Source organism: Colossoma macropomum, unplaced genomic scaffold, assembly GCF_904425465.1.
Source record: "Colossoma macropomum unplaced genomic scaffold, Colossoma_macropomum, whole genome shotgun sequence".
Classification (NCBI taxonomy): Eukaryota; Metazoa; Chordata; class Actinopteri; order Characiformes; family Serrasalmidae; genus Colossoma; species Colossoma macropomum.
In genome coordinates, this window is record NW_023494804.1 from 20,463,862 (window position 1) to 20,491,731 (window position 27,870).

A 27,870-nucleotide genomic window follows, 5' to 3' on the forward strand; every position below is an offset into this window, starting at 1 on the left:
CTAGAACGCATAGCTAGAACTGGATGTCTGAGTTGTTGAGTAAAGCTTTATGAACTGATGAGTCTAAATTTGTAGTTGGGATTACATGAGCAGAAAGTGCAACCAACTTCTGAGACTGAACTTTGGAGGTGTGGAAGGATATCTCTGCAGATTTCAGAGTGCAGGCAAAAAAATAGAAATTTAATAAAGTTGTTGAGGCTTCTATGTAATGTTCTGTTATGTTTTCTGCTTTTTTGTGATAATAAATAACTTGTACTCAATGGATGTTTGAGTGACCTATGTAAATACATATATGCAGTAATGTCTCTCTTATGTATTGTATATATAAGTACGTATTATATGTAATTGTATAGGTACACACAAACACGTTTTCCCTGCCTTTTCTCCCCTCTCTCCTGTCAAATCTTTAAATTCTTCACATCTCTCGGATGTCTATAATAAGAACACCCTAGCGCTGGTTGTACTGTTGGACCTGCTATTTTCAGACAGATTTTCTATTGAGGCCTAACTCGCTGGCCTTCTGTAGCACTTAAGAGCCCTTATAAGGGCCTGTTTATTTCACAAAGGCATGAAAACATTCTCCATCCTTCCAGGTCCGGGAGTGTGTCGGACAACTGGCTGGAGATATATGGATTTGTGGAGCAGCTAACAAATCGCTTCGTGAGGTAAGCACACTCTCAGATTTGGGCCTACACTTTTGTTTCCCGAATGAATCCTGAATGAAATGACTGACTTGAAGAGGTTAGAAGTGGTGCTTCAGCAGCAACCACATGCACCAACACAGGGCAGGACAAACCACACTCTGAGCAGAAAAGCACAGGGCACCCATTGTGAACATATGAGAGACTAAATATAAGCTTAATAGTGGATTACTATGTATAACTTAAGACATTTTATAGTGTTTGTGTTAGTGCAGAGTAGACTGTGGCTGTGTGACCCAGTTAACAAATGCTGTAAACCTTGAGTGGTCACAGTAGTAATTTTGCCTACATCAGCATACATGCTACAGTATTGTTTTAAATATGATCTATATAAAGACTAGACAAAACAAGTTTGGCACTACTGACACACATTTAGGTGGATGTGAGTTTAGGCTTGGCTTTGTTTATGCCAAGAATAGTTTCACTTGTTTTTTATTTGGAGTATGATTAATCTTATCCTGTTTGCTTTTATTGTGTAGTCCTGTAAACACAGGCCATGTACTGTATGTCCTCTATTGTAACATAGAAAGTTTGATCCAAAATCGAAGGGTTTAACCAGTTAGACTCTAAGAGCCAGTTTCACAGACCCAGGTTAAGCCTAATCCTAGGCTAAAAAGAATTTCTAATAGAGATTCACTATTGGCATGACAGTTTAGTCCAAGACTAAGCTGAATCCATGTCCAAAAAGATTCACACTTCAATTCTATTCATATTGCAACTTATACATTATTTTTAATTGTAGATACTGAATAATTCATAGCAGATACTAAGTAATTCATAGTAATTATTAGATAATTCACAGTACTCACTGAATAATCTATAGTAATTCATAGTGATTCACTTTATACTGTATACTATTACAGTACACAGTATGTATTATCATATGTCACTTATTTAGGTAAAACGCATCAGCAAAACAGTGGTGCTACATTTAAAAAGGCTATAAAACACTATGAGTACAATTATTTTTCAGTCCAGCATTTTTCAAAAGAAAACTAAAGCAACAAATATTTATTTGAAAAAAATAATAATAATATGATTTCATAATGGGCTAAGATGCAATCAGCTACTTGTTGCTAAGCAGCCTCTTTATAATTGATCTAAATCTGCCTTCATGATCCATGCAGTTGTTCAGTGTTCTAGAGGTACTGATGATACCATCATATACTCAGAAACCTGTATTGAGATGTCCTTTATTACGATAACAATACCACAATAGCATATTGCCCAATCTTAGATGGGATGACAGTGCAGTTCTTCTTGATTTTTTTCTCTTGCAGTCCAAAGATGAGGGTGTCTTTCATAGTCTTCTCCTCTAAAGCCGAAGTGATTCTACCCCTCACTGGAGACAGGTGTGTTGTCCTCTCTTCAGCCTTTACAAACAAGCAAATCTACCCAGGCGTGCACAGCGCTGGCCATGTCCCACCCTTCTGCGTTTTCTGCCAACACTAATGTAAACTCCCTAAACTCTGCTGGGTGGAAGATTTCCGGAGAAAGGCTGATTTAATTACTCTCCAACCAGGGCTGCTCAGCTTGTTCCTCAGAGGGATGTAATGTATACTAGTGTTTCTGCAAATCTGCACAGCTAATCGATTTGCATTCTTTGTAAAAGAGACGTTGTGCAGATTTGGAATGCAGATATTTCAGCACTGATAAGACCAAGTTGGATGTCTCTGCTACAGTAATTCCCTTTTCATCTGCACAATTACAAATCTTCTTTTTCTTTTTGTGTACTTTTAGGCCTTCTATTGATGTGGGGTTGGAGCGCTTGAGTAAGATTAAACCTGCTGGTGAAACCTACATGCATGAGGGGATTATAAAGGTATGTGTATTGTACATACTAACTAATCTTATCCTTATAATGTGCTTATAGTGCATATATACATGTACAGTGTATGTTATATTGTACATGTAATGTGCAATATGCATGTAGATATGTATACATGTAAATGGTTGTAGTGTAGTTGTTGTACATATATGTCTATGTATGTATATGTGCATATGTGTGTGTGTGTGTGTGTGTGTAGAACAAAGAAGTGGTTGTGTCTGATCAGTGCAAACAAAACCTTGTATCTTCAAAATGGCAACTTTATAGGAGAAGAAAAAACATTCCTAATTTGTAATGGAAATGAATGTAACAAGATTGTTGTACAAGTAATTGTGAACCATTTCTACTGGTATGTTCATCATGAAATTCTAACAGAATGCAGAAGGTATATATATACAGGGAGATTCAAAAAGATTCATCCGATTTCAAAATGATTTATTTCACTTGTAAATCATTACAGAACAATGCAGTAAATTGTAAATGGTTTAAGTGAGCATAAAGTTTATTATGTAATTTTACAAGTGCTCAATATGGCCTCCTCCAACTATATGCACAACATCAACGCCATAGTCAAATTCATCCCATACTCGATTGAGCATGTTGGGTGTCACTGTACTCACAGCTCTTTCAATGAGATTTCGGAGTTCATCCAGTGCTGTGGAACCAACGACGAACGCTCTGAGCTGTTGGAGGTTCACTGCCGATGAAAATCATGTTGCACAGTTCACGGATTCACTCTTATTGAAGTGGAAAACGCAAAACGCTTTCTGCTCAGGGGTCGCCATCTCCTTGCAGACTGAAGGGAGCCATCTTCTGGTGGCAGTCAGAAACTCTATGACCCCCTCTTTCAATTGGTATGTGATTGGTTCCTAGGTGCCTCACGGTTGTAAAAATATGGCGCTTTGAAATCGGATGAATCTTTTTTAAAATCACCCTGTATATATATATATATATATATATATATATATATATATATATTTTAGACAAATATTTCATTGGACCGTCATGTGCAATGTGCATGTTTTTACTTTTTCAGGTTATAGAACAAATGAAAGCTCAAAGTACAAGAGCATCAAGCATTGTTATTGCACTGACTGATGGGAAATTAGAAGTCTACCCACATGACCTCACAGTGAAGCAGGTGAGGAAGCCACATTAACTATAGACCAGCTAACCATTTGGAACCAGTTCTGGACAGACCACAGCACTCCATAAAGGGCCCATATTCTGCATTTCTCTTGTATTGTATTGTATTTTATTTTAGATTACAATGCTTGTGTGGTTTTATTTTCCAAAAACAGTCAGAACTCATTTTTAGATTTCCAACCTTTCTTGATCCCTTAGAACTGATAAATTTAGAAATTAGACTGACTGTTTTTGTTCTTGCACCTATAGGACTGATATATGTAAATGATCTCTGTTCTGATTGGCTTACCTGTTTTTCCACTGTATTATGGCTGCCAAAAATTAGTCAGAGCTGAAATGTACAAAACAAACTGTTAATTTTGAACTGCAATCTGCAGGGACAGAAATAAATTCCATGCACTTCTCTCGGAAGCATGGATCCTTTGGAAGGTTGTGATGTTGCATTTTCTACAGGGCAGTCAGGAACAGCACAATGTTTAATTAGTTTCTCCACATCTTCCACTTCAATAACTTTGCTACACACTGTCTTCAAGAACAGCTCTCATCACTTTGGTGTGAATGAGTGGAGCTATACTGCTGTAGGTGGTTTGAATGGCTAGCATATGTAAAAACAAACTTGTTTTAAAGTTCATCATGGTTGTGATGTCACAGCCATAATAAAATCAAAACAGGGTGTTTTTGCAACGTAGCTTGCATATGTGGATCGTATGGCTTGGGGAGCAAATGCTATGTTTTACAGCCATAACAATGATAATGTAGTCCATTACATTGCTTTATTTAGCTGTGTGTCATGTGTCAATCCCTACACCTGTCTCTGTGTGCATGCAGGCGGATCTAGCGAGACAGTATGGTGCCCGTGTGTACTGTGTGGGGGTGAAGGACTTCGATGCCCATCAAGTATGTGAGACATTATCTGTTTGCACAGCATCACTCTGCCCTTATGCAGTCTTAAAAGAATATGTAATGTGTGTTACCTGTTCATGCAAATGTTGGTGTAATGTAGTGAGTAACACTGCTGCCACCCACGTGGCTGACTAGCGCTCAATTTCTCTGCCTGGGAAAGCACACCACGCTATACCAATAAGAGTCCTTGGGCTAGACACCAGTGCTATATTCAACTAGCTCTGTAATATAATCAAATTGTAAGCTCTGAGTGTCTGCAAAAGGCATAAATATAACTGGAAATAACACAGCTGATGCAAACTGTTGTCCAAGACACTTTATGTCTAGATGAAAAGTACAGTATGGCTGTACATTATTTTCCCAATATTGGGTAATTAGTACCATCATCCCGTAAGAAAAATCATTCAAATGTACAAGTGAGAATATAAAAATGTGGTTAATATACACTTCCAGTCATTTGTCATCATACATCATCATCAAAGGTTGTTGCTTCATTGCAAATCCAAATATAATATATATTTATATATATATATATATATATATATATATATATATATATATATATATACACATATTTGTATTTAACCCTGCAGTCCTGTTAAAAGCAACTCAGAGCTAATTTCTAAAATAAACTGAAATAAACACTTTTTGGTCTCTGCATAATTCAGCATGTGTTATTTCATAGTTGTATGTCTACACTATTATTCTAAAATGTGGGGAATGGTAAAAAACAAGGAAAACTGTCTGTGTCCAAACTTTTGACTGGTAGTGTACATGCCACAAAGTAATACAATATTTACAAGTAATACAGAGTAGCCTAGTCTAGATTTGTTTAGATGTAATCATTCTAGGATTGACGGTTGAGAATGTATGAGATATTTAATGTAAACTGGTGCTCACACACGTGTAGTTACCATAACAGTCCTGCTGTATGAGAGCAATGTTAGATAGAGCTGGGCTGAAATGCTGATGTTCTTGTTTGTGCAGGAAGCTTGATCTGAGGCTGTAATTGGATTGCTGTAGCCATAAGCATGCTGCTCACTGTTCATTATCTGGACGTTAGAGCTGAAAGCTTTCAGGTCTTAAAGCAGCAGCTCAGTCAAAAAGCTGATGTTGCTAACAATGTAATTAAAGGAAATTAGCATTGTGTGAATGACATCATGCTTTTTTCCTTTAATTTCATTGTTTGCTTGTTTGCACAATTTTGTTTTCCTTTCTAGCTTGCTGATATCGCAGACAGCAAAGATCAGGTGTTTCCCGTGCTAGATGGATTCCACGCCCTCAAGTCTATTGTGAATTCTGTAAGACAAAAGCACTTTTACCGTTCATGTCGTTAAATTTTGGAATTAATTCATGTGCATGTTGCAGTCTAACAATATTTAATATCCTTTGCAGATTTTAAAGAAGTCATGCATAGAGATTTTTAACGTTGAGCCCTCCAGCATTTGTGTGAATGGTATGTTGTGCAAAATTCTGGAAATTGATGTGAATAATAAAAAAATTGGCCTTTGGTTTGTTTCAATTTAGCAACACATACTCGCTTCTGTTTTAGAGTCATTCAACATTGTTCTAAGAGGAAGGGGTTTCACTCAGGGACGGGGCTCGGAGGGTGTGGTCTGCACGCTCTCTGTAAATCAAGGAGAAACTTACAGTAAGTCAGTCCACACACCCCATGTTAAAGCTCACAGCTGTCGTAGGCCAGATTTAATGCAATGCCACCAGCGGGTCAGACTTCAGCTGTGAGGATGCTCTTAATATAGAAGGATCTGTAATTTGCCCTGGTTCACTGTAATTTGGTTACGGCAGGAAGAAGCATGGAAGACCACAGTCGTGTCATTATCCCTTAACAAACAGGATCTCAAGACATATGCAGCCACAAATAAAACCAGCTCAGGGCCCAGTTTGCCTAAAGTGCTATAGCTTAACAATTTAAGAGGGTTTAAAGGGCTTATAAATTTAAATTTTTTTCAAATAAGCTTTATATACTATGTGAACAGCTTTAAACCATTCTGTTTGTTTTCCAGTCAATACAGTCCATATTGAACTGTGCAAAAGTCAGAGCACCACCATTAATTTATTTAATTTCCAGTCAAAACAGCTAATAATCATAATTACAGGAAAAATATATGTATTTTAACAGAAAGTCTCAACAACAAAATTTATATCATGCATAATTTTTCAGTATTTTTTCTTCTAAAGTTAAATTGTAAAACACAATCAATGATGTTGAGGTCTGGACTCTGGAGTGGTCAGTCCATTGTTCAGCTTCTTTGTTTGATGTGTGTGTCTCCTTTTCTCAGTGAGGCTTCTTGACTGCTACACACCCTTTCAGACCCATAGCGCTCAGTTGTCTTCTCACAGTGGGAGGATGGACAGAAACACCTGTGGATTTTTTCAGATCTGAAGCAGCTTGATTTTCTCCTTTCTCTCAGAGATGAAAGCTTTATCTGATGGGGACAGTGCTGGTGGTCTTGCAGGTGGTTGTTAGGAATCACATTTTCTCTGTAGCCTTTAATCAGTGTTTTTTCAAGTTTTGGAAACTCCTGTTTTTTACTTGTACCTGATCAAAATTAAATCAATAAGAGCGGTCTCTGACTTTTGCACAGCTCTGTATATGAAGTTGTGATGTTGCATCCATGAACACATTTACATATGAACTCCAATTCAGCCTACAGCAGTTTTGCTCCGGCCATTTACGTTGAAGTGACATGAAATGTTGTTCCTGCAGATGTAATAACGCGATTAAATGGTGTACTGTTCCTGGCTGTCCGGGGGAAAATGTGTCATTAAAGACTTCCAAAGGACCTACATATCCGAAAGACGTTTTTTCAACATTCCTAAGTATTTCAGTATGAACTTGACAGTTTGCTCCATACATTTTGACTACTTTTTGAACTGCCAGTTACTACAGATGTCAGCCAGTCAGAATATATGTCATTTACATATATCAGTCACAGTAACAAAAACAGCTTGTTTAATTCTTAAGGGATAATGGTAGAAATGAACTGTTTTTTCCTTTTATAACACCAAACAAACATAATAAAAGAAATAATATCCCCTTAAAGTTGTAGTGACTGATGTGGTATCTGTATGCTGTGACTGTTTTGGAAACTGAACCTTGCATTAGCCAGCACGGAAACTGGCCTGTGTACTGCCCCAGTGTTTAGAAGAGTTAATGGTATCACATTATTAAATGAAAGCACTGTGCCTGAGTGGGTTTGGCAGTATACAGTGATCTCATGCCGTCATCTCTTCCTCTTAGATGAAAAGCCGACCATTGTGAAGGACGGTTATGTGCTGTGTCCGGCTCCAGTGTTGACCGAAGTTGGACAGTGAGTGTCATTCTTCCTGCTGCTGTTTTAGAACACAGGCTGGCCATTAACAGAGCTACAGCTGTTAGGAGTTGGCTGGCAAACAGATTGCGAGACATCATGGGTTCCTCTTGACTTGTGTTTGGGTTTCTGCTTGTAGCCATGAGACCACTGATAAGGAGTGGTAGCACACGATAACAAAGGGCTGAGTAGAGTGAAGGGTGTATGTGTGTGTGTTTGTGTTGCGTCAGTGCATTTTTGTTTGCCATTGCATAGTGCCTGACCTTTAAAAGCTCTGCCTGAGAGATAGAAACTCAGAGTGACCCAGTTAAACCTTTCTGTTGATCTCTCTTTGAGCTATTTGGAAATGGATGAAATCAGTTTTACTACAAACCTGTCTCTCTTCTTTTTTTCATTCTGAATCTTCTGTCTTAATGAAAGGACTGTTGTTGCTCACCAGGATGCATTTGCAGGATAGCTTTATTAGAGTCCAACACTCACAGGCAGGGGTCAAAACACAGAAAAACCAAACAAAGGAAGTGGTTTAGAAGGCTCCTGCACAAGGGAAAGCTTCGCAAAGCAAACCGGGGGTATAAATGCTTAAGATAATGAAGCCAGAAATAGCTGCAGGTATGTATGATCATGAGTAAGCAGAGCCAGAGTGGAGCTGGAGTGAGCTAATCCATGTGGGGCAAGTCCAACTCCCAAAACATGAAACCAAGTGCAGGCCTGGACCATTGGGAAGCACAGTCAAGACAGGTACTACTTCCAGAGGGGGACACAGTCCAGCAAAGGGGTCCATGGAATGGAAACGGGGGCTGGCCCAACAACAGAGACGGGAGCATACGGAACAGTAGGTAACTAGGCAGAGGTGTACAGGACAGCAGGCAGCTGGACAGGAGTGGACGAGACAGCAGGCAGCTGGACTGGAGTGGCTGAGACAGCAGGCAACTGGACTGGAGTGGATGGGACCATTTAGCAAAGGACTTGGTGGCCAGCGGGTCAGGCTCCTGCTTGTTGGTGCTCTCCAGAGCATTGGGCTGTGCTGTGGGACCAGACCCCTGCTTTCTGGCGCTGTGAAGACTATAAAAACTACACAAGCAGCAGATTCATACTGGATTGCAACCACTCCATAATTATTACTATAAGACTGTAAAAACTACACACGCTGCAGATTCGTACTGGATTAAAATCGTTCCATAATTATTACTGTTAGACTGTAAAAACCACACACTGCAGATTCATACTGGATTAAAATCGTTCCATAATTATTACTGTCAGACTGTAAAAACCACACACTGCAGATTCATACTGGATTAAAATCGCTCCATAATTATTACTGTCAGACCTTAAAAACCACACACGCTGCAGATTCATACTGGATTAAAATCGCTCCATAATTATTACTGTCAGACTGTAAAAACCACACACACTGCAGATTCATACTGGATTAAAATCGCTCCATAATTATTACTGTCAGACCTTAAAAACCACACACGCTGCCGATTCATACTGGATTAAAATCGCTCCATAATTATTACTGTCAGACCTTAAAAACCACACACACTGCAGATTCATACTGGATTAAAATCGCTCCATAATTATTACTGTCAGACCTTAAAAACCACACACGCTGCCGATTCATACTGGATTAAAATCGCTCCATAATTATTACTGTCAGACCTTAAAAACCACACACACTGCAGATTCATACTGGATTAAAATCGCTCCATAATTATTACTGTCAGACCTTAAAAACCACACACGCTGCCGATTCATACTGGATTAAAATCGCTCCATAATTATTACTTCAGACTTAAAACCCACTGCGATTCATACTGATTAAAACCTTCACAATTATTACTGTCAGACCTTAAAACCCACACACGCTGCAGATTCATACTGGATTAAAATCGCTCCATAATTATTACTGTCAGACCTTAAAAACCACACACGCTGCAGATTCATACTGGATTAAAATCGCTCCATAATTATTACTGTCAGACCTTAAAAACCACACACGCTGCAGATTCATACTGGATTAAAACGCTCCATAATTATTACTGTCAGGACCTTAAAAACCACACACACTGCAGATTCATACTGGATTAAAATCGCTCCATAATTATTACTGTCAGACCTTAAAAAACCACACACGCTGCAGATTCATACTGGATTAAAATCGCTCCATAATTATTACTGTCAGACTATAAAAACCACACACGCTGCAGATTCATACTGGATTAAAATCGCTCACAATTATTACTGTCAGACCTTAAAAACCACACACGCTGCAGATTCATACTGGATTAAAATCGCTCCATAATTATTACTATCAGACCTTAAAACCCACACACACTGCAGATTCATACTGGATTAAAATCGCTCCATAATTATTACTGTCAGACTGTAAAAACCACACACGCTGCAGATTCATACTGGATTAAAATCTGCTCCATAATTATTACTGTCGGACTGTAAAAAACCACACACGCTGCAGATTCATACTGGATTAAAATTGCTCCATAATTATTACTGTCAGACCTTAAAAAACCACACACACTGCAGATTCATACTGGATTAAAATCGCTCCATAATTATTACTGTCAGACTTTAAAAACCACACACGCTGCCGATTCATACTGGATTAAAATCGCTCCATAATTATTACTGTCAGACCTTAAAAACCACACACGCTGCCGATTCATACTGGATTAAAATCGCTCCATAATTATTACTGTCAGACCTTAAAAACCACACACGCTGCCGATTCATACTGGATTAAAATCGCTCCATAATTATTACTGTCAGACTATAAAAACCTCATGCTGCCGATTCATACTAGATTAAAACCGCTTCACAATTATTACTGTCAGACCTTAAAAACCACACACGCTGCAGATTCATACTGGATTAAAATCGCTCCATAATTATTACTGTCAGACCTTAAAAACCACACACGCTGCAGATTCATACTGGATTAAAATCGCTCCATAATTATTACTGTCAGACTGTAAAAACCACACACGCTGCAGATTCATACTGGATTAAAACTGCTCCACAATTATTACTGTCGGACTGTAAAAACCACACACGCTGCAGATTCATACTGGATTAAAATTGCTCCATAATTATTACTGTCAGACCTTAAAAAACCACACACGCTGCAGATTCATACTGGATTAAAATCGCTCCATAATTATTACTGTCAGACTGTAAAAACCACACACACTGCAGATTCATACTGGATTAAAATCGCTCCATAATTATTACTGTCAGACCTTAAAAACCACACACGCTGCCGATTCATACTGGATTAAAATCGCTCCATAATTATTACTGTCAGACCTTAAAAACCACACACACTGCAGATTCATACTGGATTAAAATCGCTCCATAATTATTACTGTCAGACCTTAAAAACCACACATGCTGCCGATTCATACTGGATTAAAATCGCTCCATAATTATTACTGTCAGACTATAAAAACCTCATGCTGCCGATTCATACTAGATTAAAACCGCTTCACAATTATTACTGTCAGACCTTAAAAACCACACACGCTGCCAATTCATACTGGATTAAAACTGCTCCACAATTATTACTGTCGGACTGTAAAAACCACACACGCTGCCGATTCATACTGGATTAAAATCTCTCCACAATTATTACTGTCAAACTGTAAAACTACACATGCTGCAGATTCATACTGGATTAAAACCACTCCACAAATATTATTGTCAGACTGTATAAACTAAATATGATTCATACTGGATTAAAGTCACATATCTTTTCAGTAATCATTGAAATTATAGTACCCTCCAAGGTAAAACGAATCCAGCTACAGTAGGGCTTAGAATCAATTAAATAAGCTTTGTCATAAAACATGAATATATACATGTATTCTTTAGACCAGGGTGTTAAAACCAGTGTTCTCTCTTTCAACAGCTCAGTTGAAGTGCTGATTAGCTTCAATCATGGTCAGTCCTATATTTCGAGTCCAATCACAATATACGCCACCACGTGTGTAAGTATGATGCAGTCAGTGTATCAACAGTTCCCACTATTACCAATTCCTCAGTTTATTTTTAGTAAATTAGTAACAGTTAATCACAACAGTGAAGCAAATTTACTTGATTTTCCACATGAATAAAATGTTACATCAATACAGACTTGCTTTTGACAGTAATTTGGTTGATGTAATATATTGTATTTATATGGAAATGATGTACACATTTAAATCAAGTCAATTCAATATGTTTTTTTCCTGTGGCCATATGTTCTCAGCATGCAACATTTACTTTATCTGTAATCTTGGGATGTAATTATGCATTATGTAGTTAATAGCTATTTAAATACAACTATGCTCTTTGTTGTTTTTTTTTTTGACAGTTATTTTGACAGCAGTTAATGTGTAAGAAGCTATATGTGAAAACATGTTGAGCACAAACATATATTTGTTATTTACCTGTGCATGTGTTCACTATGACAGTCTAACGGGATTGTGGTGGCTGTGGTTCTCCTGGTTCTTCTGCTGCTGGTGGGTCTGGCTCTGCTCTGGTGGTTCTGGCCAATCTGCTGTACTGTGGTGAGTCAATGTCCATCACACCATACGGGCTACACTTCATAACAACTACTGGCAGAACCAGCTAAATTAGATGTTTGTCCATTTCACAGGTCATTCGAGATCCTCCTCCGTCTCGACCTCCTCCCCCACGTCCAGTGCCTGTAAGTAGACTGTAGTTCATATAAGTATTTATGAAAGAATCATCAGGTAATTGCTGATATGCTATCAAATGTGGATTTGATGCATGTGTAATCTTGTGTAATCTCCATAGAAAAGCACTGACCACTAGAATAGGATGCTATGGAGGTGCCAAGCATTGGCTAAAAGGGTATAAAGCCCCCCAGTATTGGGCTCAGGAACAATGGAACTGTGTTCTTTGGAGTAATGGAGTTCCATCCATTACCTTTGGGATGAGTGGGGGTGATCCAGAGCTAATCATCCAACATCAGTACCTGACCTCACTAATGCTCTTGTGAATCAAATTCTCACAGCAGTGTTCTAGCATCTTGTGGCTGTTACTGCACCAAAAGGAGGGGGGCAAAAAACTCCTTGATTTCAGAGGAAACGCTTCATCCCATTGTTTTAGTTCAGATTTCTTCAGCTTCTTGTGTTTCTTCCACAGGAACCAGAGGAGGACCCACTGCCTAAGAAGAAGTGGCCCACCGTGGATGCCTCCTACTATGGAGGGAGGGGTGCAGGTGGGATCAAACGAATGGAGGTATGTTGGAAATGAAAAAAATACATTCATCATTCATCAAAAGTGTTTTTTGGTTTAAAAGATGTCAACATATCTGATGAAACATTGTGGTTGATTTATGGTTTCCACTCTTTCAGCATTGTTGTCATTCGCTTTGCTTAAAAGATTGTTTCCCAGTGCTGGTCTTGAAGAATCCCAGCTCTGATAAATGCCTTATTGATGAAATGTTGAGCTGAGTCACATGCAAAGCATATAAAGTATGCATGGCAGGACTCCAGAGAACAGGGAAGCACTACCCTAATGGGGTTCTGCTTTCTGCAGGTTCGCTGGGGAGAGAAAGGCTCCACTGAAGAAGGAGCACGGCTGGAGAAAGCCAAAAACGCTGTAGTCAAAATGCCAGAGGAGGAGCTGGAGGAGCCCATAATTAGAGCTCCTTCTAGACCACCACCTCCCTATCGCCCCCCAACACCATCAAAATGGTACACCCCAATTAAGGTGAGTCTTACCTGTATGTTTCTGTCAGGTTTCCTTTTAACCGTTAACCGCAATTAGACATACATTACATACAAAGAGATGATTTTGCAAAAAATCTAATTTACATAATTTCAGAATGGCACGATTTCCCAGTCAGCCAAAAGTGTTTTATATATAAAAACAGAAAAAAAGTATTATTGTGGCATGTGCATAAGTTTGGATAGCCAGTTGTAAAGGCTCAGAATTTTTTAGGACAGGTTAGGCAGGTCGAGAATTGTCACTAGGAACTATCAGCTCATGACAGTTCCACAGTATAATACATTCTCTAACACTTCAAACCTTGTGCTAACACTCAACAACCTTGGGCTCCTCTAAGCAGCAGTGTAAGGTAATTTGTAATTTGTACCAAAGTAAAGCAAGGGAAGGCTATAAAAAGATAAGAAAGTATTTCGAGCTTGCAGTTTTCACTGTCCAAAATGTCATTAAACATGGCAGTTAAAGGCAACTGTGCAAGGCAAAGCAAGATCTGAAAGATGAAGGAAACACCTTGCAAACTGCTAAGCATGGGTGTGGATATATTATGCTTTAGGCTTGTGTAGCAGCTAGTGGCACAGGAAGCAAAGCACATAGAGATGAAAGAATGGATTCCACTAAATTCTAGAAGCAAATGTGATACAGACAATCAAGAAACTGAGACTGGAAAGAGGTTATGTTTACTTCTTTTCACTACAAAATTGAATAAAATATGTAATTTGGCCTGGGTGCCTAAACTGTTGTATACAACTGTATGCAATACAGTGTCAGAAACCATATAAGCAAGAGATTACTTAACAACTGGGCACGGTTTGAGGCAAGTGTGTGACTTTAGGCATCTATTTTAAACAATTCTAAAATGTTAACATAAGCTTCCATCACATAGCTACATTAGCCTTACAGCTCCAGTGCAAAACAAATAAAGCACTTCAGACACCAAGCATGTCTTGGCTGACTGAGTACATTTGGGGTAAGGAGGGAATTGTGTAAATGTGATTTTTATCCCCGAACTATCACTTTAAAATAACACCAGAAATCTGTTTGTGAATGTGGTTGCTGCCTTACTGTTTTTTTCTGTTAATGTTGTGCATTCAGGGACGTTTCGATGCTTTGTCGGCGTTACTACGGCGACAGTATAACCGAGTGGCTATCATGAGACCCACAGCAGATGACAAGGTATGATACTGTTTTGGAGGCTGAAATGTATGACTGCTGTTAAGGGGGAAAAACACAGCAGAACTTAACTGAACTTGGATCAAGACTCTGGAACTTGATGTTTCTCTCAGAAATTAGATGATTGGCCTGCTGACAAAACATCTACTAAAAAAGGATCGCTATTGTTTCCTGATAGTGAAAGCATGTTGTGTGTTTGGGCTTCTGATAAATAAGGATGTAATGCGTCTAATGGAGACCAGTCATTGTGTTAATGGGTCAGTGTTTGGTGTGGCTGTCCAAACAGAGACTCTTCAGTTTATTAGAACCAATAAAAATGAACACACACACGTTCATTTTTATGCTGGGTGTGGCTGTTAGGCTCTTAGGCTACACTCGTCAGTAGAGATTCATCACTATTAGCATCATTAAGTCAAGTGCTGGAGTCTGGCTGTCGAGATTCTGGCTGTTAGAAACGAGACTCTGCCCCGACATCTCAGAGAGGAGAGTGACCTCTGACCACACACTGACCTGACTGTCATTCTGTTTGGGCCTCAGTGGAGTGATCATATGGAGTCATGACTAACACTACAGCTAAATGGATCACATTTACCTTATGTTTTACACATAAAATCTCCTACTTAATTTTGTTAACCTCCTTGGATATATGTATGTAAATTACCCTAATAATTACACTGTTAGAAATAAAGAGTCTGTGTAGGGACATTTTTCGATCATTAAGTTACAAACAACATAAATGCGCCCTCAAATGTACAACAGTGGTTTTAAGGTCCAATTGTATGGCTTAAATAAGTTTTTTCCCAGGTGAAAAGTACATATGTGTACCGTTTCATAACCTAATATTTTACAGAAGAAGAATAAAATGAAAAGCCTGGAGATGAGACGGGGTGTGTGGAGTCACCACAACTTAGAAAATATAATTTCAATGGATTATGGTACAATTATGTTCCCTGACTAAAGGTACCGAGATGTACCCTTGAGGGAACCACCCCAGTGACAGTTTTGTCCCTTTTTTTCTGAGAGTGTAGGATAATACAGTGAAATCTTAACTATAAAACAGCTCCAGTCCTAAAATCTGATTGACTGAGCTACATTTGAAGCTGTTACAGTCATGTCAAAAGTTTATAAACATTTAGTGTTCAGATGATGATGAGTCTTTTTAACGTTTTTGCCAGAGTATCTTTTGGGGTAACAAAATCAATATTGTGGCATCATGACAACCCTACATGGAAGGACTATTATGTTGTAGCCTATTGTTAATGAACCACATTGCTTGGTGTAGAATTGTTTGTTGCATATATATATATATATATATATATATATATACATATATATATATATATATATATATATATATATATATATATATATATATATATATATATATATTAAGGATTAAAAAAAATCTGATTAAATAGTTAAGTTGTAAACAAAGTTATTCAGAGTGATTTGATGAATGATGCTCCGTTCTAGAGAAAGAGAGTCAGATTTGTTAACAATGGTGGTGTTAAGGACCACACGTCTTAAGAGTTTGGCTCTTAAAGCTCAAAGAAAGTTGTTACATGATGTTCATGAATGCAATGTACTGGCTGATGCTTTAGACATTGTTTTGCAGTACCTTTAAAATAAGATTTTGGCTTTGAATGTATTATTTTTTATATTTAAATTCAATTTTAAAAATTGGTGGTAAAGTCACTAAAAAGCACAGCCTCTCATGGCTTGTTGCTTTATTATAGGTGATCATACACCTGCTTCAGTTTTGTTTGTTCATAAAAGATAGCTCATAATGACAGGTTTTACACCAGAGCAAGTGAAGTCTTTGTTTCTCGACAATACCTGCTATGTTACGCTATTCAAAATGCCTGTTTTATTTATCATGCCTGATTTAGCTTTAAGACAGTGGCTTCCTCGATGCCCATTAGAATCAAAGCTCCCTCAATTGAGTTCAATTATTCCAAATTATCGTAAACGTCAGTGTGATGAAGCATGTGAGCATGTGAGAGTAATTCCTTTTGACCATATGACGTGCCTTTGTACAACCTGATGTGAACGAATGAGTGCCATCCGTTTAGTATGATTGTGATGTGCACTAGCAAATGCATGGTGGGACAGGACATTTTACCGGTCTCTAAATGAGGGCACTAGCAGCTCTAAATGGGAGAGATGCTGTCATATTTTTGTATTTATATGATTTAATGAGGACTGCAGAGCAAAGTGAGTGGTGAAGATAATTATCTGAAGCACCTCAGGAATGGTTGACCATTAAAGGGTCCATATCCTACGTGGTTTTGTATTTTAATTCTTCCCTTGAGGCCAAATTGTGGTTATATGTATCAAGAATGGTCAGAACTGATTTTCACATGATCACTTTCCAACCTCTCCTCACCCCTTAGAGTTATTCAGATTGTTTTTGTTACTGCACCTTAACGACTTATATATGTAAATGAGCCCTGTTCTGATTGGTTGCCTAATTCAAAAAGCACTCATAGCTGAAACACTCTTTATAACTCTTTTATTTAAAAAAAATGAAGGAAACCATTTTTCTGTGATACAGACCCTTTAAATGAATATAGCATCATTTTAATTGCCGTTATGTTTGTGTTTCAGGGGCGCTGCATCAAGTTCAAGAGGATTCAGAGCTATTAGGCCAACCACTGTGTGTCTTTCTCAAGTGTCTGCTTTTGAATTTGTGCACACAATTTTTGGACGTTGATTGTGCTTTTGGATGTGCACTAGTATTTTTATAAACATATTTTTGGCACATTGGCTGATGTTTTTCTAATGACTAACTTTTTTTCAAGCTACCGTTTGATATGCTGGTCCTTTATGCTGATTTTGCCTGTTGTGCCATAGATTTATGTGCATTTAAGTATGTGAGGATATTGAGTGTATGAGAGAGAGGGGCGTCAGTGACTGGAGGGTCTGACACAAAAGCAGCTGTGACCCAGAATGGCAGAATGTTGGTTCTTGCGTACTAGAATGCATACTTGCAGTACTGTTTAACATTTCAGAACTGATCTTTCGATCATCTAACAAGCAAATTAATAGTGATTTTCCACAGTTTTAGCAAGAACATGTAGCATTTATAATTTGAATTCAGCATTTGTTGAGAAAAATAAGCACTGATATATCTATAAGTGGATTTTAAAAGTGGATTGTAAATGTTGTGTCCTATTGCAAATGCACTGTTGAATGTCCCAAGCAAACAGTGAGTTCATTATTCCCTGATTGTAAAGAATTTCCTGTGCCACAATCACAGTGCCCTGGATGCTCTGTACATGAAGTGAAAGGCCATAAACAGACGTAACAATACAGTAATCTCATGTCTCTAAATCTGCAGACGCAGTAGTATTACTGATTAATCTCCTGACCACTGCTGACCATGATTTCTGTAATTAAATAAAATATTTTTTTTTTTTAATTGTATCTGTCTGGATAAATGAAAAGTCCTACATCCTCTTAGTTATAAGCCTGTAAGGGATGTTTCATGTTACTGCAAAGGAAAACAGAACTCTTATTTTGAAGTATGCTACAGTAATGCTACAGATGCTGCAGTACACGTTGAATGATGAAGCTTCTGAGCACATAAGCGTTATGAAGAGCTTAGGCTTAAAAAAAAGGAAAAAACAGGCAATTTCTGACCTTAGCAAACACAGGCCATGGTAAAACAATACACAAATGTGGACTACAACTTAACTAAACTAACTAACTAAAGTGACTAGAATCAGAAAAATGTTTTTGTATTCATATTCCAAGCTTAGCTGGATGTTTAAACAGCAGATTTAATCACAGATACTGATTTTAGGATTTTTTGTGTGACAGTAAACAAACATACATTAGAAGAGGCCACAATGGAAAGCTGTTTCACTGAGAATAAAAATGGAATGTTCTAATTAAGCAATAGAACACAAGAAGGCGTGTGTTATCGCGAAATAACATCACAGCCGTGATGCATTTAATATTTAATGTTCGCAGTTCCTTCCGCCAAATTATAGTTCCTTAACAAGCAGCTTGTTGCTACGTCAGAGTAACGAGCTCCGCTCACTCACTGCACAGCCGGCAGTTCGTTCTTCAGCTTCTTACTCAGACCAACTGTCAGTTTCGGAGTCTGACCAAATCGGCTGTCGGTCAAATGTGATCTTAAAAGTGCCCATTTTCTGTTCGTTCGCAAAGTAAGAAGTAAAAACGTTCAAAATCCTTGAGCGTCTCCTGTAGCTGTCAAAGTCAATGCTTAGCAACGGCGTCTCAGCGGAGTGATATAGTGTTTGTGAAAAAACTGACGTTATGGCGAAATATCAGCACTGTTAGAACGCTTCTCAACCAATCAGCTTGCGTGGCCGGAACTAACTGTTGTATAATTCTAAATATTCCATATTTGACCTGATTTCTTTTTTGTGACATTTTAATTGTTGGATTCAGTTCTTACATAAAAATAGAAGGCTTTACTTTCACTCATTTTTTACGTGAAGCACTTAAATTTTCAAAATGTTACTTTTACTTTTTAAAAACGAATTAAAAAATCCTTTCCTATACAATGAATTGGGAAATCCATGAATTCTTACCAGTGATATCTGAAATCGTGCATTAAAATATAATTTCTTCAACACTTTTAAAGAGATGGCTCTTCAAGAGTTCTTTAGTAAAGACAATGGTTATATTTAGAACCATGAGTTCTGTATAGAACCACTGCATGCTTGAATGGTTCTGCTATATTGTTTCAAGCTTAACCTTGTAACAGTAGAAGAACGCTTTTTGGTGCTATATAGAACTATATATAACACATTCTCCATCAATCTGAAGAACTATTTTTAGCATGCAAAGAACCATTTAAGCAGGCAAATGGTTCTTTGAGTGTTCATGGTTCTTGTAAAAGTAGAATTTTGACGTGTTAGAATTAGATTTTTTCCATGCTGGTTATCATTTGTCATTGTTAACTGGTATTAACATTTGTACCACTAAAATTAAGTATTGTAGTATGTGGACTAAAAACAGCATGATTATTTGTGTGGATGTATGTATTGTCTTTTCATTTGAATAGGTCCAATGTACATCTGTATGTTTAATTCTTCCAAGATGTATTTGGAGCTGTACATTTACCCATGTGTATGATTGTTTAAATATAAAATACGAAAAAAACAAACCAAACCAAAACAAACAAACAAACAAACAAAAAACCCCACAGCACTAGCACTGGGGCCTCGGACGTTTCGCCGTTTGTCGCAGGATTTCTGTGTCATACACCAAACCCCTGGCTGCCTCTTCGACGCGGCAGCATTAATGTGATGCTAACAATAATGATCAATTAAAAATCAAATATCTGCGAATATGTGAAGCTCTATAAACGATGTATCGGGGTCGATACCTTAAGGTGAGTTGTCTGGTCTTGTTCGAGTGTTTTTATTCAAGCGAACCTTTATAAACGTTTCTTAGAAATGGTGTTAGACGAGGCTGAAGTTGGCTTTCTGTTCGCCAGCTTCTTTTTAAAATTTTCCCGTTCCACCTTAAATGGTGCAGCTGTTATTATTGTAACGTCTCAGACGCCATAATGCAACTGCTGCACCATTTAAGGTGGACCTGAAAAACACTGTACAAAATTCCTATTCGCAAGCTTCTTGTTTGAATTTTCCCATTCCACCTTAAACGGTGCAGCAGTTATTATAACGCCTCAGAAGCCGGAATGTGACTGCTGCACGATTTAAGGTGGAACGGGAAGACTCGGAACGAGAAGCTGGCGAATAGGAAGCGGACTTTAGCTTCGTTGTTGTTAGCGTGTTAGCTAACGGTAGCTGGTGTTAGCCGGTGTTATCCTATATCTTCATGTTAGTGGCGGTGAATACTTTAATTATCCACACTAAATATCGCGAAGAATAAAAGTATTCAATACTGTTCGCCATTTTTGTTTTTGTTTACAGATGTGCTTTCAAATTCCCGGGTGCTGTTTTCTAACAGCTAAACAGTCGAATATGAATATTTTAGCATTACTTAAGCATGAAAATATACCTGAAAATACTTTATAGGGTTTTTTTTTGCACCGCAGCAACCCAAATATTTGGGTTACAGTGACCAGACCTGTAAAATGAGTTTCATACTGTGTCTAGAAGTGTTCTGGCGGGCATCTCTTCTAACCACTGAATTCGGCTACTTTACAGGGGAACTCCACCAAAAAATTGATGCATGATTTAGTCGCTTTAGTCATTTAGAGAGGTTAGATGTGAAATGTGTATTTGTAGGCTCTGATTGTCTTTACAGTCGTGGTGATAGAAACCAGCTGTCACAGTATCTACAGCTTAAATATAGACATTTTATTTACTATCCAAAACCACCAGTAAACATCCACGTGTCTTCCCAATGTTTGTTGTGTTTATGGTGAAATAGTAGTGAATTACAATTTGCCTTGCAGCTCCCTGCATGTACCCCTTCACTATTAATGTAGTTACAGATTCATTTAGATCAAAACCTTTTTGTTAAACAATGTAACCAGCATCAGGCAGTGTATTCATAAGCATTTCATATAATACATAGAGGCATTAAACTCTTCAGACGTCTGGTTCCTATCACCACCATTATGTACAATTATGAGTTTAAGTTTCTCTAGAACAGAGAATTTCACGTCAGACCATTCTGAATGATTTTGTTTAAATCTTAACTATTTCATTTCCCTTTAAGGTGCACCCTTTGACACCATGTCACCATGCCCAATGCCAAGTGTCAGCTGTAAAGCCCCCCAGCATTGAGCTCCAGAGCAGTAAAACATTCTCTGGAGTGATGGAGCTCCATCCAAAACCTTTGGGATTAGTTGGAGATCCAAAGCTGATCATCCAACGTCAGTAGCTAACCTCACTAATGCTTATGTGGCCGAATGCAATCAAATCCAGTGCTGTTCCAATATCTAGAGTAAAGCCTTCACAGAAGAGTAGAGGCTGTTACCGAGCAAAGGAGCAGCAAACTCCCTATTAATAACTTTGAATTCAGAAGAAACGCTGGATGAGCAGGTGTCTACAAACTTTTATACAGTCTTTTTGAACACATTTGTGATAAGGTGTATCATCTAATAGACAGCCAGCTAGCAAAAGTGAAAGGCCAAATCCACTAAAATGTCTAATCAGCCTGCCTTATAGATCTGTTAATGTCTCTGATGTTTCCTCCACAGTGCTCCTGTAGGCCAGCTGCAGCCAGATAAACCAGGATGCCTCAAAAGATGCTGAAGAGTGCCCATTACATTGAGCTGGGCAGCTACCAGTACTGGCCAGTTCTCGTGCCAAGAGGAATCCGATTGTACACTTACGAACAGATCCCTGTGTTTCTGAAGGAGAACCCGTACATTACGGATGGATACAGAGCACACCTGCCCTCTAAACTGTGTCTGAAAAGGTATGTTTGTTCGGTTTGCTGAAAGTATGCAGACGTGACCCTTAAAGGTACTGAACTGTGGATTTTTTATCCTTGTAGCATGTTCATTCTGTCCAATGAGACGGTGAATATCTGGAGTCATCTGCTGGGCTTTCTGCTGTTTTTCTTGCTGGGTGTGAATGACATGTCCTCAGTGCTGCCGGCCGCAGGTGCTTCCAGAGAGGACTATGTCATCTACTCTATTGGGCTGTTTTGCTTTCAGGTTAGTACACAAACATTCATACTTATTACGTAATAATAATATATCCCATATATATTATACAGTTGTATGCAAAAATGTCAAATTACACGTTTTGTTGATTTTCTAGATGAAATTAAGTTAACACATCCTCTACAGAGAACACTTTTCTGCAGTTTTAAATTATTACTTTATATTTTATAATTACTGCTTATTTGCTGAATTTATCATATTGGGAAATAACTAAAACATTAAATATATGGTATGCCACAGTTTTTTTCAGACTTGAGTTTTTTTAACACTGAATGTAGTGCATATACATTGTTAAAATTCTAAAACGTTCACTCTCCAATTCAGATAGTTCATATATGGAAACTAACTAGCCAGTTTCCAAGTGTATTTTTGTGATTTAACAATATACTGTATATATTTATGTATGTATGTATGTGTGTATGTATTGCGTCTGAACAATGTATATGTTTTAAGCTAGTTGATAGTGCTGTCGCAAATATAACACAATTGCCTAATTGCAGTCATGTAAATGAAAGAAAGCAGGAAATGTGTTCTTTGAGACTTCATGGGGCTTCAAAAACCAAAAAGTTCTAACTTGGTGCTCTAACATGTTTATAGAGCAGCATTTAGTAATTTCTTTATTTGTTAGATATTTAGCTACTTCTGTACTTCTGCTACTTGCTAGCAAGTAAGGTGGCTAGTTGCCTAATTCGGCCGCTTTGTGGTTGTATTTCAATACTTGCGAACAATGATCGAGACAATTAAATCATTAACTGCAGTTATTTATTGCAACTGACAATGAAATGACAATTAATCGTCAGATAAAATTTCATGATTGTGACAGCCCTACTTGTTGACAAAACTGGTGTATGTTTGTGTTCTGTTTAGGTTTGCATGTTGTGCTCTGTGGGCTATCACCTTTTCTGCTGTCATCGCTCAGAGAAGACCAGTCGCCGCTGGCTTTCACTGGACTATGCTGGGATCTCTGTTGGCATCCTGGGCTGCTATGTCCCAGGGGTCTTCTATGCCTTCTACTGCAACAGTGTATGACACACATTTATCAGAATAAAACACCTACTCAGCAAAAATGTGTTTTTAGAGATTGCCAGACATGTTAAAGTTAAAATGATAAAAGTAAACAAATAAATTGAATGACGAGAGATAATTAGTTATAAAAACCTGTTTTTATAATTAAGTAGTTTGCTTGGTTAGAGGAACTGAAAGTCCAGGCTAGTGCTGAGTCACTCTAACCTTAACCACTGTGTCAGTTCTAAGAAACAGAGCACAGTTGTTTTTCAGCTGAAACAGTTGCTCCTGTTGTCTGTCTCGCACTACTTTGTATCCAGTTACATACACCAATGGAAAGTTGGCATCAGTATTTCAACAATATAAAATCAGTTTAGTTGTAGATAAAGTTATTCTAATATGTTAGCCCTGCATGACTCTACAGTTTTCATATAACTAGTAGGCAGCTTAGAATGTCAAAAAAGCTTATTGAATTTCCTGTGCTTCCTCTCGTTTCCCATTGCTCTCTTCTCAGTTCTGGCGGCAGGTCTACCTGGTGACAGTTCTTGCTCTGATTCTGGCCGTGTTCTCAGCTCAGATCCACCCACTCTACCACACGCAGGAGTGGAAGACGCTGCGCTCTGCCATCTTCTGCTCTGTGGCGGGCTATGGCATCATCCCTGCCTGCCACTGGGTGTGGCTCAATGGAGGCTTCCACGCTGAGATTGTGCAGGTAAGCTTGGCTTTCATCCAAGTTTCAAATATAGAAACATTTAAAATAATTTAATAAAAATAATCATTTAATAATTCTTTACTCTATATAGGCATTTTTCCCACGTGTCATGGTCATGTATCTGCTTGCTGCTTCTGCCTTCCTGTTCTACATCAGTAAAGTCCCTGAACGCTACTTTCCAGGTAAACATTCATTAAAATCAAGCATTAATAACATTATATTTCCCATATTCTACATTTTTCTTGTATGCTATTTTTTTCCCTTTTTTTGCTATTTTTTTCAAATAACATTTATGTGGTTCTATGTACCAAAAACAGTGCTTATTCATTTTTACATGACCATTTTCCAACCTCTCTTTATCAAGCAGATTGTTTCTGTTACTGTACTTTTAAGACGTATATACAGTCGTATGCCAAAGTTTGGACACCCCAGGGTAAATTAGATATTTTGTTGTTCTTCTAAGTGAAAATAAATGAACACATCCTCTACAGAGAACATGCTTCTGCACTTTTTAATGCACAGTTGCTGTTTATTTGTTGAATTTAACACACTCAAATTGAAAAAGCTATTTTTCCAATATTATAAACTCACCAAGTAAATACAAATTGAATACTAAAATTTGCATAATAATAACATTTGCATAATACTATGCAGTATTTGAGTTTGTTCCCTGTGGAGGATATGCTGACTTATTTTCACTTAGAAAATCAACAATCAAACTTTTGCATACGACTGTACAGTATACATCATGTCTGCTCTGACTGGCTGCCCTGTCTTGTGTCTCATTGAAAAAGTCCAGGCTGAAAACACTCCGTACAAATTTAGCATAAATATAAGGATCAAAATGCTGTAGGCTCAGTAGGCAGGTAGGTTTTTTGTGACATCACAAAACCAATAAATTTTAAGCTGGCTGTTTTTGAATTTTAATATCCACAGATGGACTGAATGATTTTCGATCATTTCTGTTATTCTATTCATCATGAAATGTTCATAAGGTAGAAAGGGCAGCTGGTGTAAGAGCAAAGGTTTTGATATGACAATGATGCGTAATATAGATAATAACACCACGTTATTTGTGTTTGTAACAGGGCAGCTGAACTACCTAGGTGCCAGTCATCAGCTTTGGCATGTATTGGTGGTGCTGATGTTCTACTGGTGGCACCAAACTGCTGTCTACATCATGCACTACAGACACAGTCAGCCATGCCATGAGCACAGCAGCGGCAGCGTTGGCTAGTGGAGCTTTCACATCAGCTGGTCTACAGACTAGTAGGCGCTAGACACACCCCATCATTACTTCGGAATGAGCTAGAGCAGTGGTTCCTAGTCCAAGTCCTAAAGTAAAAACTGCACAGTTTAGTGTCTTTCCTGCTTAAACATAGCACTTTCTAATCGCCAGCTAATTCTAAATCTATTTATAAGCTGGGTTAGGTTATTAAAGCAGGGGCGACACTAAAAATATAATCATTTTTATTCATGCACAAACTGTACATCCAGTTTTCTGAGACTAGGAAACAGTTTTCTACCTCATCCCTGCTCTCAAGCTGCGTGGGGTAGAGTTGGATTTGGGATTAGAGCGTTGGATTTTCTGTTACAGACTAAATATAAGGCTTTTCAAGGACACACACAATCCAAAGCAGTACATTTGATTATTAAGGAGTAATCGTGTAGCCAGTATGAACGTATCATTCTAAGACTGCCTGTAAAACTTGTACCTTGACTTGAATGTGAAACTTTTTTAGGCATTCATCTGAGTGTGGGGAGTGCATAATATTCAGATTCTCAAATGTGTAAACTTTTTTAGTGACTTTTTGAACTGCAATTTCATGTCACGCTCTTTCCTTAATGGCATTAGCGTAGTTTTTTGGTACATTTCTAAACTCAGTTACATTGTCATTGCACTAGATTAAATAGGAATTCCACCCATTTTTTTCCAAAAGTTCTGCGTAATTTAGTCATTAAGATAATAACTAAAGTCATTGCCGACTCAGAATTGTTCACAGTGGCGATAATAGGAACCAGACTTCTGAAGAGTTTAATGCCAATGAAAGCTCTCTTGCGGATCGTTATTACATGAAATGGTTATGAATATGATGCCTGAGACATTGTTTACGATAGTTTGAGAGGATTTTGGCCTAAAACATATTTCTTAAAAAATCCATTCACGCAGGAGAGGTGCCTGCAGGGCGTTGTACAGCAAAATAATCTCTAAAGAAAACCTATTTTTCGGATTTCAGCATTCAGCTTTAATTCAGCATTATCAACAAGATGTGTGTAGGTTTTGGTGCTTTTGGAAAGTAAATAAACTTTGTGTTGTAGACTTTATGACCCCTGGTTCCTATCACCACCACTGTAAAGAAATCCCAGTCACTAAGTTCCATTACAATGAGCAACTTTACATCAGAGCACTGAATGACTGTCATTAACAGAAAGATTGAAAAATCAGTGAAGTTCACCTTTAAGCCAAATCTTAAACATTATACTGTCAGTAATTTGGCATTAAAAAACATTTTTAGTCAAGAACGTAAGTTATATCTGGAATACTAGCACAGTGGCGAGGAGGCACTTATAATCAGGGCTGCACCGATATGGGAATTGTGGTTTGATTTCCAATATTTTTCAAGCACATACCTGCCAATACATAAATATTTATAAAATGTTGGAATTGGGACTAGCTGCACCTGGCTTAGCATGGCAGAGAAATGTAACACTTGTATATAGAAGGTTATACATGCTGTAAAAAGAATAAAGTGCTAATTTTTTTTAGCACATTTGATATGATTCTAATATCATCATGCATCCCTACTTATAATGGTACAACACAACACAATTTCATTGTTTTAATGGTATTCTTGTGAATCAAGTTCCATGATTTTACGTACCTCTTATTTGCCTTCCGACACGAAACCTAAGGGTCCCTGTGCAATGATTATCTCAAAATGGGTCGATCAATCTCACAGCCTGAGCAAAATCGTAGTTTTTTTCTTTCCATTTTCTCTGCCATACGTGCCCATTGATTTACGATGTGAACTTTTTCAACTGAGCCTTTTATACATAGCACTGACAAAGTCTGGGTACTGCTGTTCTTTCCTCTGTTACTTTTCCTTGTTATTCTTTGATTTATCTTATGCTGAAACAAGTTGTGATGTTGACTGAATCATATAAAGTATTGCTAATGAATTTTGTTGTACTGTAACTGCTGTGTGTGGGCATTTTGTTACTTGTATCTATTTTTGTTTTGGGATATGACACATGGTGAGAGGCTGTGTAGTTTGTAAAAACGTTACATTGAAGTTACTTGAACAAATATATGTGAATTGAAGAACAAATAATGTTGGTCTACTGAAACTGATATAGGTGTTATTTTTAAGGATTTAAAATGGTTTCAAGGCCCACGGAAGGTCAGTACATAGCACTGTGGCCAAGGCCAATTTTTTCACCCTGAGCCGATAAACATGGAATATATCCGAATGCTCACAGCGAAACCTGTATTAATGCCTCTATCATGTTGCCTTTTATTTCTCCATTGTTTTTGGGGTTGGCCTTAGTTCTGTCTTTGTTGAACATTTGTTATGTTTTGGAATGATAAGATTGTACATATCTGAATGCTGTTACTGAATCAGAATAAATTCTTTCTACTGACACGTAGTGTTGTCTGTCAGTTTTTATACTGTGCTGTTGATCCTTGTGGACCTATA

The 27,870-nt window shown here is 37.9% G+C and overlaps 2 protein-coding genes across 4 annotated transcripts in view; both read left to right on the forward strand.

Annotated features, from left to right (window-relative positions):
• The window catches only part of antxr2b (ANTXR cell adhesion molecule 2b), a 19,513-nt gene extending 1,258 nt beyond the window's left edge, over positions 1-18,255 (forward strand). The window contains exons 2-17 of the mRNA XM_036594876.1: positions 594-665; positions 1,982-2,053; positions 2,442-2,523; positions 3,566-3,670; positions 4,504-4,572; positions 5,799-5,879; positions 5,974-6,034; positions 6,131-6,229; positions 7,841-7,910; positions 11,839-11,917; positions 12,383-12,478; positions 12,568-12,618; positions 13,080-13,175; positions 13,476-13,649; positions 14,757-14,837; positions 17,442-18,255. Coding sequence (XP_036450769.1) covers positions 594-665; positions 1,982-2,053; positions 2,442-2,523; positions 3,566-3,670; positions 4,504-4,572; positions 5,799-5,879; positions 5,974-6,034; positions 6,131-6,229; positions 7,841-7,910; positions 11,839-11,917; positions 12,383-12,478; positions 12,568-12,618; positions 13,080-13,175; positions 13,476-13,649; positions 14,757-14,837; positions 17,442-17,480 — 1,327 coding nt within the window. The 3' untranslated portion in view covers positions 17,481-18,255. The remainder of the gene's footprint in view (positions 1-593; positions 666-1,981; positions 2,054-2,441; positions 2,524-3,565; positions 3,671-4,503; positions 4,573-5,798; positions 5,880-5,973; positions 6,035-6,130; positions 6,230-7,840; positions 7,911-11,838; positions 11,918-12,382; positions 12,479-12,567; positions 12,619-13,079; positions 13,176-13,475; positions 13,650-14,756; positions 14,838-17,441) is intronic.
• A 1,791-nt stretch (positions 18,256-20,046) lies between these two features.
• Positions 20,047-27,814, forward strand: paqr3b (progestin and adipoQ receptor family member IIIb). Of its 3 annotated transcripts, none has more exons than XM_036594608.1 (8): positions 20,047-20,202; positions 21,501-21,826; positions 21,985-22,205; positions 22,284-22,446; positions 23,323-23,478; positions 23,975-24,172; positions 24,264-24,354; positions 25,261-27,814. In XM_036594608.1, exons 3-8 carry the CDS (start codon positions 22,021-22,023, stop codon positions 25,407-25,409), a joined length of 942 nt encoding a protein of 313 aa, XP_036450501.1. In that variant the 5' UTR covers positions 20,047-20,202; positions 21,501-21,826; positions 21,985-22,020; the 3' UTR covers positions 25,410-27,814. The 3 variants fall into 3 exon arrangements, with proteins under 3 accessions (XP_036450501.1, XP_036450500.1, XP_036450502.1); XM_036594609.1 differs by lacking the exon at positions 20,047-20,202 and adding an exon at positions 20,502-20,653; XM_036594607.1 differs by lacking the exon at positions 21,501-21,826 and having other exon boundaries at positions 20,048-20,202.
• Positions 27,815-27,870: the final 56 nt, after the last annotated feature.

Coding starts and splice junctions, on each gene's coding strand:
- paqr3b (XM_036594608.1), top strand. CDS start 22,021: ATGCCTCAAAAGATGCTGAAGAGTGCCCATTACATTGAGCTGGGCAGC. Junction 22,447..23,322: donor TTGGGCTGTTTTGCTTTCAG/GTTAGTACACAA, acceptor TGTTCTGTTTAG/GTTTGCATGTTGTGCTCTGT. Junction 23,479..23,974: donor ATGCCTTCTACTGCAACAGT/GTATGACACACA, acceptor CTCTCTTCTCAG/TTCTGGCGGCAGGTCTACCT.